Source organism: Mauremys reevesii, linkage group 10, assembly GCF_016161935.1.
Source record: "Mauremys reevesii isolate NIE-2019 linkage group 10, ASM1616193v1, whole genome shotgun sequence".
NCBI classification, from domain to species: domain Eukaryota; kingdom Metazoa; phylum Chordata; order Testudines; family Geoemydidae; genus Mauremys; species Mauremys reevesii.
Genome location: NC_052632.1, coordinates 54,017,583 through 54,033,757, shown reverse-complemented (window position 1 = coordinate 54,033,757; position 16,175 = coordinate 54,017,583). Strand labels below are relative to the sequence as shown.

Below are 16,175 nucleotides of genomic sequence, written 5' to 3'. Positions count from 1 at the left end.
CCTCCCCGAGCACGCCGTGGCTGCTTCACTTCTTCCATCTCCCAGGATTGCGGCACCTAAGCTGATTGGCGCCACAAGCCTGGGAGGCGGGAGAAGTGAAGCAGCCACGGCGTGCTCGGGGAGGAGGCGGACCAGGGGTGAGCTGGGGCAGGGGGATGCCTCAGGGTGGAGAGTGGGGAGCTGCCGCAGGGGGGGTGCCTCTCAGCAGAGGGGGGGCGCCTCTCGGCAGGGGCTCGGGGGAGGGCGCGAAACATCCTTGCACCGGCCCTGGTTAAGGGTCTATTATAGGAGTGGGTGAGTGAGATTCTGTGGTCTGCAATATGCAAGAGGTCAGATGAGATGATCACAATGGTCCCTTCTGACCTTAAAGTCTGTGAATAAATGGTCAGTTTTCCTAATGAAGAGAGGTAAATAGTGGTGTCCCCCAGGGGTCTGAGCCCAGTCCTATTCAACATATTCATAAATGATCTGGGAAAAGGGGTAAACAGTGAGGTGGCAAAGTTTGCAGATGATACAGAATTACTCGATTGTTAAGTTCAAAGCACACTGCAAAGAGTTACAAAAGAATCTCAAAAAACTGGGTGACTGGGCAACAAAATGGCAGATAAAATTCAATGTTGATAAATGCAAAGTTAATGCACATTGGAAAACATAATCCCAAATACACATACAATCAGGAAAGAGATCTTGATGTCATTGTGGATAGTTCTCTGAAAACATCCACTCAATGTGCAGCTGCAGTCAAAAAAGCTAACAATGTTAGAAACTATAAAGAAAAGGATAGATAAGACAATAAATATTATAATGCCACTATTGAAATCCATGGTACTCCCACACCTTGAATACTGCGGGCAGTTCTGGTTGCCCCAGCTCCACACAGATATATTAGAAATAGAAAAGGTACAGAGAAGGGCAACAAAAGTTATAGGGGTATGGAACAGCTTCTGTATGGGAGATTAAAAAGCCTTGGGACTGTTCAGCTTGGAAAAGAGATGACTGAGAGAGGGGGCTATGATAGAGGTCTATAAAATCATGATTCGGGTGGAGAAAGTGAATAAGGAAGTGTTATTTGCTCCTTCACATAACACAAGAACCAGGGGTCACCCAATGAAATTAAGAAGCAAATTAAATTAAAACAAAAGGAAGTCCATCTTCACACAACACACAGTGAACCTGTGGAACTTGTTGCCAGGGGATGTTGTGAACAGGGGCGGCTCTAGAAAGTAGGCTGCCCCAAGCAGCGCGGAGCGCTGCGCCGCCCTTCCCCGGTCCCGCGGCAGGTCCCCTCTTCCCGCGACTCCGGTTGAGCTCCTGCCGGCATGCCTGCGGCAGGTCCACCGGAGCCCGGGACGAGCGGACCTGCCGCAGTCATGCCTGCGGGAGCTCAACCGGAGCCGCGAGAAGACGGGACCCGCCGCAGTCATGCCTGCGGCAGGTCCGCTCGTCCCGGGCTCTGGTGGACCTGCCGCAGGCATGCCGGCGGGAGCTCCACCGGAGCCAAATGCCGCCCCCCCGGGAAACGGCTGCCCCACGCGCCTGCTTGGCGCGCTGGTGTCTAGAGCCGCCCCTGGTTGTGAAGACCAAAAGTATAACTGAGTTCAGAACAGAAATAGATAAGTTCATGGCGATCCATCAATGGCCATTAGCCAGGATGGCCAGGGATGCAACCCCATGCTCTGGGTGTCCCTAGCCTCTGACTGCCAGAAGCTGGGCCTGGAGGACAGGGGCTGGATCACTCAATAATTGCTCTGTTCTGTTCATTCCTTTTGAAGCATCTGGCACTGGCCACTTTTGGAAGACAGGACACAGGACTAGATGGACCAGTATGGCCGTTTTTATGTTCTAGGAGCCCAGACCAGCTCTTCTCAGGGCTCCGCAAGGAAGGGTGCAGCTCAGCTGGGCTTGAGAGGGCAGGGCCTGCACTGTGGACCGCATCAGCAGCCTGCACAGCCAGGAAGACATGGCTATGTGGGGAGCTGGAAGCAGAGGCCTGGAGAATCGCCGAGAGCTGCACACCTCTCGCTGCCCCTCAGTTCCACACCCACTGCTTGGCATCCCACTCTCCTTTGTGCCCAGGCTGCCCCTTCCAGCCTTGTGCCAAAGGGCTATGCCATGTAATGGGGTTCAGCCTCCTTGATGCCCCCTGCTGAGAAGCACATATTCTGGGAGTGTCTCCAAGCCAGTTGTGCCTCCCCAGGGCCGGCACAGCCCATTGCTGTGCAATCAGTGCTCCACTCAGCCCGTTCCGCATCCCCCAGCTTGGGCTTGGCCTCCTGGCAGCATCTCTCTGGCCTTTGCTGTGATGGTGCTGGGCACTGGTCTGGCGCTGTCCCTGTGATCTCGTGGCCCACCTGGGGCTGAAGGTTCTTCCCACAGCACATGGGCAGGGCTTGCTCCAGGAACCATGGTTGCTGTTCAGATAGACGTGGGGTTCCTGACCTCCCCTCCCCCTGACTCTCTCCAGCCTGAGCTCTCCCTTGACTTTTTCCCGCCTTGCTGACTCCCCATGCGCCACTGACCCTGGGGCTCCCCCTCAGCTTGATGCCAAGCCCTTAGGGAAATCAGCTGCCTGCCCCAGCTCAGCTCTTCCTGCAGAGCCTGCCCCCACCAGGCCCTCTGCTTGCACTACTGAGCTGGGCTGCAAGGGCCCTGCCTCCATGGAGGGAGAAGGAGGGCGTGGGGCCAGAGAAACAGCTGGGCATCTTTAAACTAACTGGCCCTGGAGTGCTGTGAGGACGGGACAGAGGACATATGTAGTTACAGCACCTGGGGACATCAGCAGAAAGGCCACGCTGGCTGCCACTGAAAAAAAAAATCCTGCCACCTGGGAGTTCTACACTGAGGTCAAGAGTGGGGCTTAATTTGACTTAGAAATCGCTGTGAGCCCTGGGTGGTGGGGCTCCCACTGCTAGCCCTGCATGTGGTGGGACTCCACTGCCAGCATGGGATGTGGGAGAGGGAACCCAGTGCAGCCCCCTAGGCCTGGGGAGGGTGAAGAACCCTAAGAGAAGCAGAGGTGAGGCTGGGAGGGCTGAACTATGGCCACGGGGACTGACGTGAGGAGGGTGAGGGCTGTACTGATGGTGGGTTCTGAGCAGATGGGGTGCGTGCTGGGAAGGTGAACTGAAGGTGGTGGGGATCGATAGGGTAGGGGGGCAAACTGTTGGGGTGGTGATGGGGGCTGGGGAACTGAGCTGAGGGGGAGCTGAATTGAGGGGGGTTGGGTGGGGACAGAACTGATGGGGGGCTGGGGGACAGCATTAATTGCTGGGCAGGAGAGGGTCAAATGTGGGGGTGAGGGCTCCTGCTGCAGGGGCCACTGTATCCTGTATCCAGCATCCAGCACACTGGGAGAATGGGTAACACTAATGTCACATGCACACGCCCTGCCAACGGGCAGCGGGGGTTCAAACAGCAAGAGACTGACCTAAAACACACAATAGAATCTTTTTTTAAAAATCTCATGATTTTCATGAGGCCGTGGGGCCCTGCTGGGAGCCCAGCATGGTGCCCAAGGGAGAGCTCATGCTGCAGGCTACAGGGGGATAAGCCCCAATCTTACTGCAGCTGATGGAGGCTCACCCTTAGCCCAGGGGCCCTCCCTGCTGTAAGGCTGAGGAAGGCCCTATGGGCCACAGGACAGCAGCCACATCTCTCACAGTGCCAGCGTGCCATCTATGCATCATCCCGCTTGCTCCCCCTGCGGGGGACGTGCTGGGAAAGTGAGCTGCTGGGGTTGAAGCTGGAGACTCACACAGCTCTTTATGATCCTGGTTCTGCCAGTGCCTATCCCCCCTTCGCCCACTCCCTGCTGTTGCCCTCGCTCGAGATTTGTCGGGAGGCTCATGGTATCGGAGGAGTTCTTCAAGCCCCAACTCCGAGAGGCAGGTGCTGCCATAGGCCTCAGCTTTCAATAGCACCACCCAGTGCTACCCTCCTGGCTGCAGGGCTGGGACCCCATGCCTGCACCCGGCAGCGGAGACAAAGAACCACCACAGCTGGGTGTCAGGTCTCATGACGTTTATGTCAATCTCATGATTTTGGGACACAGGCGTTTGGTGCTGGTGGCGCTGCCTGGGGGAGCTGTGGGCGAAGCTCAGCGTGCTGGGCCTGGCTTCTGGGTCATCAGTGCTGCAGGATGGGGTGGAGGCTGGGAGCATGTGGGGGGCATGGCGGATGGCCCTGTTCCCAGCTGGGGATGCTCTGCAAAAGGAGGAGGTGCCAGGCTGCGCCCACCATAGGCCTTGCCACCGTTTGGAGAGCAGCTGCTGCCCGAAGCAGGGCCCGAGAGACCAGGCCAGCCCAATGCAGGCTCAGTCCGTGCCCCAGGTGCATGCTCTCAGGGGTCCCAGGGATGGGTGCAGGGCAGGGCTCATAACTCGTCTCTGCTTTCAGGGGCATCCGCCGGGCGTGTCCCATTTGTATCCTTGGGCTCCTCTGGGCTCTCAGGAACCTAGGGAACAGCAAGGTGGTTACCATGGAAACCACTGCCCCAAGCAGGCCCGGCATGCATCGGGGGCAAGGCCAGGACCCCATGGAGAAGGCAGGAGAGACACGTCTCTCTCCAAAGTGGGGAGGGGCATTAGAGACAGTGGGGAAGAGGGTGTGAGGACTCCTGCTTTCCCTGGTGAGGGACCCAGCCCTCTGCCCCATGGGGAAGGGGTGCAAAGGACCATGGGGGAGGGACATGAGGGACACCTCTCTCTCCATGGTGGGAGAGTTACTGGGGCTGGGCGGAGCCGGCTGATGGGCTAGCGAAAGGTTGGTGGGATGGGTTGGTCCGAGTGACCTCCTTGCTAAAGCAACAGCCTGAGTCAGCAGGCTTCCAGCTTCAAACGGTGGCAGGCTGGAGCCCTGGGACTCTACTAACCACAGGCGGTGTCTCCTCCACAGGCAGCATCCCACCGTTCTCCAGGAACTTGGAGAAGGTCTCCAGGTCTCTGGCGCTCTTGTACTCAATCATCTGGTGCAGGCAGAGGAGAAACATGAGACGGTGGTGCTGCAGGATTGCCTCTTTGCAGGCTGAACTCCCAGGACCTCACTGCGAGCAGCATAGCCTGCTTCCACCCACCACCCTCCACGCTAGGTCTGGGCCAGCCTAACCTCCTGCTTCTGACATTGCCAGCACCAGATTCTCCTGAGAGGTGCAAGAACCCCCAGCAGAGAATTTTGGGCTAGCCCACCCCAGGAAAGTCTCCTCCTGACCCCATTGGCAAGTGGCTCCTGCCCAGAAGCAGGTGGGGTTGTAGCTCTGCTAAAGCACTTGGTTATTTTAGTCTGTCTTGTTATAACCCTGGCGGGTCCTGTTACCCAGAGAAACATCCGGTCCCTGTTGGAATCCTACAGAGCTCTTGGCCTCAATAGCATCTTGTGGCAGTGAGTTCCACAGGCTGTGTTGTGTGAAAGAATATTTCCTTTGATCACTGTTGGATTTGTTCCCTTCTGGGATCATTGACTGTCTCTTTCTTCTTGTGTTATGAGACAGGGAGCACAGACGCTCCCAACCTACCATCTCTAGAGCAGTGGTAGTCTAGAGCATCTGATAGTCTGTTACTCTGTCCCCTCTTACCCACCCTCTCTCTAAGGGAACAATCCCAGTCGTTTCAATTGCTCCTTGCTTTCTCCAACCTCTGATCCTTCTCATCGCCCTTCTCTGAACCCCTTGAGCTCTGCATCCCGTGTGAGCTGGGGGACCAGTGCTGCATGCAGTATCCAGATGAGGGCCTAGAATGGCTCCTTGCTGTCACCCAGCACAGCTCCAGGAGTGACCCACATCCTGCACCCAAGTGCACCCCATCCCAGTGGGCCCTTCCCATCCCATCCAGGCAACCGCAGCAGTACCTTCCTGTCTGGCCCGGCAGGGAAATAGTGCAGCGTAGGGTAGCCACGGATGGTGAGATTCATGATCTCGTTGGCTGTTGCATCCAGCTTGGCGATGATGATGTTCTCATGATTTTTATACTTCTCACCCAGCTCCTCCCAGACAGGTGCCAACTCCTTGCAATGTGTGCACCAGGGGGCATCTGCCGTGACAGAGAGGGGTTGCTTGTCTGCTCTGCAGGGAGCGTCATGGGGGCAGAGCACTGGGGCTGGGATGGCAGCTCCAGCACCTGGGCTAGGAGACTAGAGGAGCTGGCAAAGTCAGCAGGGCAGGGGCACACAGCACAATCAGGCTGGACTGGCTGGAGCCTTTGCCCACCATGCACGGCAATGCTTTAGATGCTTGGGAGTGACTCAGGCACTTAAAATGATTCCCCTCGGTGCGTGGGGTCAGGGCTCCCCAGGTCCCCTCGGTGCGTGGGGTCAGGGCTCCCCAGGTCCCCTCGGTGCGTGGGGTCAGGGCTCCCCAGGTCCCCTCGGTGCGTGGGGTCAGGCTTCCCAGGTCCCCTCGGTGCGTGGGGTCAGGGCTTCCCAGGTCCCCTCGGTGCGTGGGGTCAGGGCTCCCCAGGTCCCCTCGGTGCGTGGGGTCAGGGCTCCCCAGGGACGGAAGGGCTTGGAGGAGACCAATGAAGGAGCTGGACAGCCTGAGTGAGGGAGCTTGGCCTGGGCAGGGTGGGACACACGCTGCAAACACCTACCAGGTGCCACTCACCCATTTCGCCCCCCCGCCCGGGATGAGGGGATTGGTCAGTGTGGCAGGAATTGCTGGGCTCCCTGGAGATGAGACGGTGCAGACGGGAAATCGCCTCCCCAGGGAAGGGAAGGTCACCTGAGACAGTGAGCTCTACCCCGGACACACGCTAGGAATGTCCCCTCTGCCCCGAGTAGCTGGACTGAGTTGCCCGCATCCTCCCGCTCCCACGTCTAGGCAGTCTCTTGCCGGAACAGCTTTGCCTGGTAGTGTGTGCAGTTGGTGCGTGTGTCTGCACCAGGCCCTGGCCGAGGGCGTCAGGCAGGCCTGGGGCGGGGGGAGGCCCAGCCTCACTCTCACAGAGCTGATACTTACAGAACTTCACAAAAACATTCTTGGTCTCGTCGTAAGCCACTTGCTCAAAGTTCTTGCCCACAAGGACTTTAACTGGATGCTTATCCCAGTCCTCAGGGACCTCCTCGCTCATGAGATGGGGCTGCGGAGAGAGGGAGGGGCTGTGTGTGCTGTTTGCTAACTCACTTCCAGAGAGTGCTGCGAAGAGATGCTATGGCTACAAACTTCTGAGCTGTGTGTGTGCCATACGGGCTTGCACAGGCCTCACGCCTGGTTCCCCACACCTGGCCCTGCAGCGCTAACGCAGAGCTCAGAGGCGGGTGCTCGGCATGCCTAATACAGTAGACGCCACTCGCTGCCCTCCAGGCTGAGCAATTCTGGGCGAACGTCACACAAAGGAGAACATCTGCATGAGTGGTCAAGAAGGGCCCTTTTGAGTGATCCAGCTGCATCATAGAATCATAGAATCTCAGGGTTGGGAGGGACCTCAGGAGGTATCTAGTCCAACCCCCTTCTCAAAGCAGGACCAATTCCCAACTAAATCATCCCAGCCAGGGCTTTGTCAAGCCTGACCTTAAAAAACCTCGAAGGAAGGAGATTCCACCACCTCCCTAGGTAACCCATTCCAGTGCCTCACCACCCTCCTAGTGAAAAAGTTTTTCCTAATGGCCAACCTAAACCTCCCCCACTGCAACTTGAGACCATTACTCCTTGTTCTGTCATCAGGTACCACTGAGACCAGTCTAGAGCTTGTTGCTACTGAAAAAAATATTAACCCTGGGAAATGATGGCTGTAACAGGCTTCTCAAGAGGGAAATGATAGTATGATTATGTCTAGAAACGTAGGCGTGGTCTACACTACAAAGTTATGCCTTGACTACACTGCCACTTTACAGCGCTGCAACCTTCTCACTCGGGGGTGTGAAAAAACACATCCCTGAGTGCTGCAAGTTTCAGCGCTGTAAAGTGCCAGTGCAGACAGTGCACCAGTGCTGGTAGCCATGCTCCCAGCACTGGTAGCTACTCCCCTTGTGGCAGTGGGTTTTTTATAGCATTGGAAGAGCTCTCTCCCAGCGCTCTGCGGCAACTACACAGCAGCGCTTTAACGTGGCTAGTGAAGATGCCCTGCGGTCAGCTTCACTACATTTCTCAGTTTGTGAAAAATTTCACACCTTATGCAGCGTAGTTAAGCCAACCTAAGGCCCAATGTAGACATCACTAGGTTGATGAAAGACTCCTTTCCATCCCTGAAGTGTTTATGCTACAGTGACAGCACTGCAGCATTTCTAGTGTAGCCATAAAGAACTCTACTTTCAGTGAGTGCTTGATGAGAGAGGGACGGTATGTGTGGAAGAAAAACATCGCACAAGGGGGGGTCTAAGAACAAACCCCCTGGAGCCGAAGATTCAGATCTTGGCATGGGCAAATCAGCACTCGTCCCGCTGCGGCCGGGAAGTCAGGGAGTCCCCTGGTGTTTGCTGGCTGGGAAACCAAGAACTGCTCTGTGGGCTGGGTGAGAGCCCAGTAAGGGGTGGGATGGGGTCTGCCCCCAGAGGTGGCTGTATCTCAGTGGGGCACTAGTGCTCGGCATTAAAGGAGCTAGGGCTGGGATGGCAGCAGGTTCGGGGCACAGAAGGAATGTGGCCAAGGGCCCCCAGGTTGCCCTCACTTAATCTGGTGGTGGCACATGGTCTTCAGCTCTCCCCACCCCCGCAAATGGCAGCGCTCCCCTCACTGCTGTCAGGAGGGATGGGCCGGGCCTGAGCCCTGGGCATGGCTGTTGTGCGCACCTGGACCTTGCCGTCGAGCACAGCCTGGGCAAAGGAGCCCACGGCCTGGGTGGTGAACTCGTCCGTGGCCATGCGGTACTTCCTGTTGGTCTCGGTGTTGATGAAGCGCATGGTGGGGGCCTCGTGGCTCTTGAGGCCGAAGTACTGCAGCACTTGGGCACCTTCCCCATTCACATCGATGAGCACGAAGAGAACCTACAGCGGGGCACAGACATGGGGCAGCCGCAGCCCAGACTGGCCTAACCGTGCCCTCCCCAGCCCCGGGACTGAGAGCCCCCCTGCCCCGCAGGCTCCCTCACTGCCCCACAGACCTGTGCTGGGAGCGAGAGCTCCCACACACCTCCTTGCTGCCCTACAGAGCCTGCGCTAGGACTAGGAGCCCCCCCGCAGACCCCCTCACTGCCCCCCAGTGCCTGTGCTGGGACTGAGAGACCCCCCCCCGATCCCTGCCCTGCAGTGCCTGTGCTGGGACTGAGAGCCCCCCACGCACCCTTGCTGCCCCACAGAGCCTGTGCTGGGACTAGGAGCCCCCTGCAGGCCCCATCGCTGCCCCACAGAGCCTGCGCTGGGGCTGAGAGCCACCCACCCACCCCTCGCTGCCCCACAGAGACTGTGCTGGGCCTGAGAGCCCCCCCACCTACCCCTCACTGCCCCACAGATCCTGCACTGCAACTGAGAGCCCCCCCATGACCCTCACTGCCCCACAGAGCCTGCGCTGGGACTGTGCACATCTGAGCCTGTCCTTTCCCTGACACCCCCACTCCCCCTGTCGGCCACCCTGGGCCAGCAGGGCCCCTCCCAAGCCAGCCAGGCCCAGAAAACGAACCACTCCCATTCCCAGCGCTGGGGCAGCGAGCCAGCGGTGACACCAGGGCTGGGATGAGGCTCTCAGGCTTAAGGGACTCAACCACATGCCCAGCCAGGCCAGCCCATGGTGCGTGCATGCCAGCCACGCCTTGGTGTCCCACAGCCCTAGCGAGAGCCCTGCCAGCTGGGAGCATCCTGCCTGGTCTGGCCAGGCCAGGTGAGCGGGGCATGCTGGGCTCAACGGCTGCAGCTCACAGGGTCAGTGCCACGCTGCCAGGGACGTGACTAGCTGGTTACCTGGCCCCTGAACGGGGGTGCAGCAGCCCGGAAGCTGCCCAGGATCTCCAAGTGGGGCTCCAGGGTCTTGTTAATAAACAGCAGCAGGTGGTTGAGGATTTTTGCCCCGAATATCTTTGGAGAGTTCTAGGGAGAGAAAGAGGGTTTGCTGCCCAGTGACGCTGGTGGGAAGCGCACGCGCACGCGCGCACACACACACACACACATGTTCCTGCAGCAACTACCACACGGCGCCGGGCACCGGCTGCAGCCCCAGGGGCGTGGGAAGGGCTGGCGGGAAAGGCCTAGTGTGTCTGGACCCTCTCCATGTGCATTTGTCTGCCCACGCCAGTGCCCCCCCCACACCAGCTGTCCAGTGCGCAGTGTGCCCTATGCCAGCCCTGCCCAGTGCCCTGGCTGCCATCCACACAGACACCCCCAGATGTGAGCCCTCATTTCCCACCACACCCCCGCCAGCTGTGATCCCCTCCACACCTGGCTGTGCTGCAAGCCGTGTGCCCTAGGCCAGCCCTGCCCAGTGCCCCAGCTATAATCCCCACCACACACACACACACACACACACAGTTCAGAGAGCAATGTGCCCTAGGTCAGCCCGGCTCACCCACAACAGCTTATGCTCAAATAAATGTGTTAGTCTCTAAAGTATCACACGGACTCCTCGGTTTTTTTGCTGATACAGACTAACACGGCTACCACTGAAACCTGTCACACGAGAGGGCGCTGTGCTGTGAGCCATGTGCCCTCCGCAAGCCCTGCCCGGCGCCCCGGCTGCAATCCCTCCGCCAGCCCCGCCCGGCTGCAATCCCTCCGTCAGCCCCGCCCGGCGCCCCGGCTGCAATCCCTCTGCCAGCCCTGCTCGGCGCCCCGGCTGCAATCCCTCCGCCAGCCCCGCCCGGCGCCCTGGCTGCAATCCCTCCGCCAGCCCCGCCCGGCGCCCTGGCTGCAATCCCTCCGCCAGCCCAGCCCAGTACCCCGGCTGCAAGTCCTCCACCAGCCCAGCCCAGTACCCCGGCTGTAATCCCTCTGCCAGCCCTGCCCGGCGCCCCGGCTGCAAGTCCTCCACCAGCCCGGCCCAGTACCCCGGCTGCAATCCCTCCGCCAGCCCTGCCCGGCGCCCCGGCTGCAAGTCCTCCACCAGCCCGGCCCAGCACCCCGGCTGCAATCCCTCCGCCAGCCCTGCCCGGCGCCCCGGCTGCAATCCCTCCGCCAGCCCTGCTCGGCGCCCCGGCTGCAAACCCTCCGCCAGCCCCGCCCGGCGCCCTGGCTGCAATCCCTCCGCCAGCCCTGCCCGGAGCCCCGGCTGCAAGCCCTCCGCCAGCCCTGCCCTGCGCCCTGGCTGCATCCCCTCCGCCAGCCCCGCCCGGCGCCCCGGCTGCAATCCCTCCGCCAGCCCCGCCCGGCTGCAATCCCTCCGTCAGCCCCGCCCGGCGCCCCGGCTGCAATCCCTCCGTCAGCCCCGCCCGGCGCCCCGGCTGCAATCCCTCTGCCAGCCCTGCTCGGCGCCCCGGCTGCAAACCCTCCGTCAGCCCCGCCCGGCGCCCTGGCTGCAATCCCTCCCCCAGCCCTGCCCGGCGCCCTGGCTGCAATCCCTCCGCCAGCCCTGCCCGGCGCCCCGGCTGCAAACCTCCGCCAGCCCTGCCCGACGCCCCGGCTGCAAACCCTCCGCCAGCCCCGCCCGGCGCCCTGGCAACAATCCCTCCGCCAGCCCTGCCCGGCGCCCCGGCTGCAATCCCTCCGCCAGCCCTGCCCGGCGCCCCGGCTGCAATCCCTCCGCCAGCCCTGCCCGGCGCCCTGGCTGCAATCCCTCCGCCAGCCCCGCCCGGCTGCCAGCCCTCCGCCAGCCCCGCCCGGCTGCAATCCCTCCGTCAGCCCCGGCGCCCCGGCTGCAAACCCTCCGTCAGCCACGCCCGGCGCCCTGGCTGCAATACCTCCGCCAGCCCGCCCGGCGCCCGGCTGCAATCCCTCCGCCAGCCCTGCTCGGCGCCCGGCTGCAATCCCTCCGCCAGCCCGCCCGGCGCCCGGCTGCAATCCCTCCGCCAGCCCTGCTCGCGCCCGGCTGCAATCCCTCCGCCAGCCCTGCCCGGCGCCCGGCTGCAATGCCTCCGCCAGCCCTGCTCGGCGCCCCGGCTGCAATCCCTCCGCCAGCCCTGCCCGGCGCCCCGGCTGCAAACCCTCCGCCAGCCCTGCCCGGCGCCCCGGCTGCAATCCCTCCGCCAGCCCTGCCCGGCTGCAATCCCTCCGCCAGCCCCGCCCGGCGCCCTGGCTGCAATCCCTCCGCCAGCCCCGCCCGGCGCCCCGGCTGCAATCCCTCCGCCAGCCCTGCCCGGCGCCCCGGCTGCAAACCCTCCGCCAGCCCTGCCCGGCGCCCCGGCTGCAAGTCCTCCACCAGCCCAGCCCAGTACCCCGGCTGCAATCCCTCCGCCAGCCCTGCCCGGCGCCCTGGCTGCAATCCCTCCGCCAGCCCTGCCCGGCGCCCCGGCTGCAAGTCCTCCACCAGCCCAGCCCAGTACCCCGGCTGTAATCCCTCTGCCAGCCCTGCCCTGCAGCGCACTGGCTGTGTAACGCTCTCTGGGGTACAGCCACCGGGCTCTCTGGGGCTGTTCTCATGAGTGGGGAGGGGGGTCTCACCTGACTGGTGAACTCCATCACCAGCTCCAGGCTGTGCAGGACAATGAAGCGGGAGAGCTCTTCCTTGTTCAGGCCCAGCTCCGCGTCCAGTGGGAAATCCGCCCGCTTCTCATCAAACTGCAACACACCAAGGCGGGCCAGTGCCACACACTGAGAGCTTGGCGCCGAAGGTGGGAGCGGCTGGGCAGGGCCCCAGGCTGCCTTCCCGGGGCCATGTCCTGCTGGGGCAAAAGCCTTGGGAAAATGCCCTGCCCTGGCCATTGCATTAGCCCCTTCTGCCCATCTACCCAGGCCTTTCCCATCCCAACGTACCCGCCTTGTCACCTGCTGGGGCTAGTGCTCATGCTCAGCTCTGGGTGGCCCATAAGAACGGCCATACTAGGTCAGACCAAAGGTCCCTCTGGCCCAGTATCCTGTCTGCCTACAGTGGCCAGTGCTAGGTGCCCCAGAGGGAATGAACAGAGCAGGTAATCATCAAGTGATCCATCCCTGTCACCCATTTTGAGCTCCTGACAAACAGAGGCTAGAGACACCATACCTGCCCAACAGCCATTGATGGACCTATCCTCCATGAAGCCCCATGTCCCTGTTGGGCTGTAGCTGGGGTAGGGCCAGTGCCAGGTGCCTTGCCCCGCGCCCCCACCCTCACCTTCTTGAAGAGGCAGACGGTGTCGGGGGTGACGCTGTATTTCTGGAAGAGCTCCGTCCTGTTGGAGACCCCGAAGGTCACATCCACGGCATCACTGGCAACTTCATAAAAGCCCTGGGCAGCTTTGCTCTGCAGGTCCTGTAAACAGCCCGCGAGGCCCTGAGCTGAGCTGGGCTGGGGGAGGGGCATTGTGCTGCCCACCCAGACCAGCTCCCCAGCAGCCCCATGGTGAAGCGCACTCTCCATCTAACATGGTGCTGCAGCCTGTGGTACCTACAGGCCTAGGCATGCAACATGGCACCCGCAGCCATGATGCCCAGGGGGCTGGCACCATAGGGACTATGCCCTGGCCCCACGCCCATGGGGCACCAGGGAAGGGGAGGTGTTGATGCCTTTGCGAGGTGGGTATTGGGGCGGGGGGCGGTTGCTGGAGGGCCCTCCCACAGCATGCACACAGGGCTGGCATTGGCTCGTGGCACCTCCTGGCCAAGCTCAGGGCCTCCAGGGGGCATTGTGGTGTGGGCACCATCCCTGCCAGCCAGTGGGGAAAGGCCCCACCTAGACACTCTGAGCAGCCACCGCCCCACCCAGCCCAGGGGCATGCTGAACCGTCTGTCCCAGTGCCACACCCAGAAGCTCCACCAGGCCCCGCACCTTAAAGAACCCGATGACAACGACGTCCTGGGAGGCAATGAACTCCTGGGCGCTGGCCTCGTCCTGCAGCAGCTCTGTGCTGGGGCCGGCCTTCCGCCGCATCCACCGCACAATGCCCTCGGCGTCCCGCTGCCCTGCACGCAGCACCACATCACGTCACCTACCCAAGGTGTTCCCGCACCCCGGCCCCCACGGCCCTTCCCACACTGCACCCCACAGCGCCCCCTACACTGCAAACACCTTCCACAGCCCCTCCTCTGCACCACACAGCCACAGCTCTCCCCAAACCCTGGCCCATGGCCCCCACAGTCCTTCCCCCACAGCCCCCTGCACTGCAAACAAACACACCCCAGACCCTCTCCTGCACTCTGGCCCATGGCCCCCATGGGCCTTCCCTCACACTGCAAATCCACAGCACCTCCCCTGCACCACAAACCCACACAGTCCTTCCTCTGCGTCCTTAGCTACAGCCCCCCAACACACTCCTGCCCCGCACTGCAAACCTATACCCCCCACACACTGCAACCCCGCCCCCACAGCCCCTCCTGCGCACCTTCACCCGCGGCCCCATACAGCCTGTCTCCTACACTGCAAACCCACAGCCCCTTCTCCACCCCACCACCCCAAGGCTGTGCTGGGTGAGGCTCCTTCCCAGCCCCATCATGCTCCAGAGCAGGGACCCCCCGAGCAGTGTCAGGCTGTACCTGTGAAGTCTATGGGGTGAGTGCGATTCCCGTCTCGGAAGAGCTTCAGCACCGGGTACCCTGTGACGCCGAACTCGGCGCTCAGGTCTGTCTCCTCCATCGCATCCACCTTGGCCAGCCGCAGGCCCATGGAGTCATTCTTCAGGATGCCAGCGGCACGCGTGAACTCAGGAGCCAGGGCTTGGCAGTGCCCACACCAGGGGGCGTCTGTGAGAAAGGGGCAGGCTAAGCAGGTGAGACCCCCTCCCCAGCTCTGCCTGGAGCAGCCTCCAGCATCCTACCCTGTCCCCCCCGCAGCTGAAATCTTCCCAGGGGCTCCACCACCTCAAGCTCTGTTGCCCCACCACTCTCGATCCTGGGTAGAGCAGGGCAGAGTCCGGCAGGGGTCACTGTCACAGCCTGAGGCCTGCTGGGGGCTGGGAGAGGGATGGCATGAGCACCCAGAGTGGGGCAGGGGGCTTCACACAGACTCGCCCAGCACAGCCCAGGTTTGCCCAGCCTGGCCCTGGGGAGCACATGTTGGGATCTGCAGCCACGGGACTGGAGCGAATGCATCAGGATCTGTGTCCAGAAAAAGTGTTTGGAGCTGTGCCCAGGGGAGACCCTGGCAGGATCTATGCCATGGGGCAGGGGAGAGGAGGGCAGGCTCTGTGCCCAGGGCAGGCTCATGACGACGCTTGCCTGGGGGCGGTCATTGGGCCTAGCTTTGCCTGCACACTAATGTTTAACTAGCCAGTGTCTCCGCTCTCAGGCCAGGACACCCTTCCTGTGGGAAAGCCACCACCTGAGCCCTGCGCTGAAGGGCAGCCCACTGTTTGCTCTCCCTGGCGCTCAGAGCACAGATGCCCAGGGTCCCACCGGCAGCTGACAGGGCCAAGCACCTGTGCTGACAGCTGTGGCCCCCCAACCCCTTAGCAAGTGCTCCCAAGAGCCAGTGACCAGCAGGGTATGCACAGGGCTAACCCCCGAATGGAGCAGGCATCCTTGGGGCCCCTGCCCCAGGGCTCCACGGCTACTCAGGGGCAGCACACAGGGTTTGCCGTGAGCCCAGCTGGGTGGCTGGCTGGGGATACGGCCCATGCTGCTGCTGGTACCCACTGCCTGGGCTGAGCTGCCTCCCCCACCCCACCCCCAACTTACAGAACTCCACCAGCAGCAGGCGGTGCTCACGCAGGGCTCGCTCAAAGTTGTGCTGATGGAGCACCAAGACACCCTCTTCCTCCAGGAGCTCATCAGAGACGACGTCCTCCTCTTCCTCCTCCACCACCCCCTCCTCGACCTGGGCTTCCTTGTCTTCCCCCCGGGCGGGTGCCAGCCAGGCCAGCGACAGCAGCAGGACCACGAGCAGCTGGGACTTGGAGCAGCCCATGGCAACAGCGTGGGGAGCAGGCGAGCAGTGCACCAGCCGCCAGCAGGAGAAGGTGTTCTTGAGGCAAGGGGGGCAGATAAGGGCATAGAGGAGCGGGTGGCGCCTGGCCCATGGTGCTCGTGTCCCTTTGTTACTGGCTGATCGGCCTCAGATAAGGTGTCCAGCCAGGAACGAGCAGGTGGCTGCACGAGCTGTTTTCCAGCCCAGTTCTCAGGCCCTGGCTGGGGACTGTGAATGGCAAAGGCCAGCTCCCACTGCATTCTGCCCTGGGGCTGGGCAGCAGCTCCCCTGGCACCCTTCCTTGGGTGCAGATCCCCTGGAACACTTCCTTGGGCGCAGAGCCCCTGGCACC

At 61.7% G+C, this 16,175-nt stretch overlaps 1 protein-coding gene across 1 annotated transcript; it reads right to left on the bottom strand.

The window, feature by feature from the left end:
* Positions 1–4,068: 4,068 nt before the first annotated feature.
* On the bottom strand, positions 4,069–14,599 carry PDIA2 (protein disulfide isomerase family A member 2). Its single transcript, XM_039492245.1, has 10 exons — positions 14,455–14,599; positions 13,751–13,884; positions 13,097–13,234; positions 12,448–12,564; positions 9,820–9,945; positions 8,716–8,910; positions 6,947–7,067; positions 5,842–6,023; positions 4,871–4,963; positions 4,069–4,453 (listed from the first exon to the last, which is right to left on the bottom strand). Exons 1-10 carry the CDS (start codon positions 14,582–14,584, stop codon positions 4,373–4,375), a joined length of 1,317 nt encoding a protein of 438 aa, XP_039348179.1. The 5' UTR covers positions 14,585–14,599; the 3' UTR covers positions 4,069–4,372.
* Positions 14,600–16,175: the final 1,576 nt, after the last annotated feature.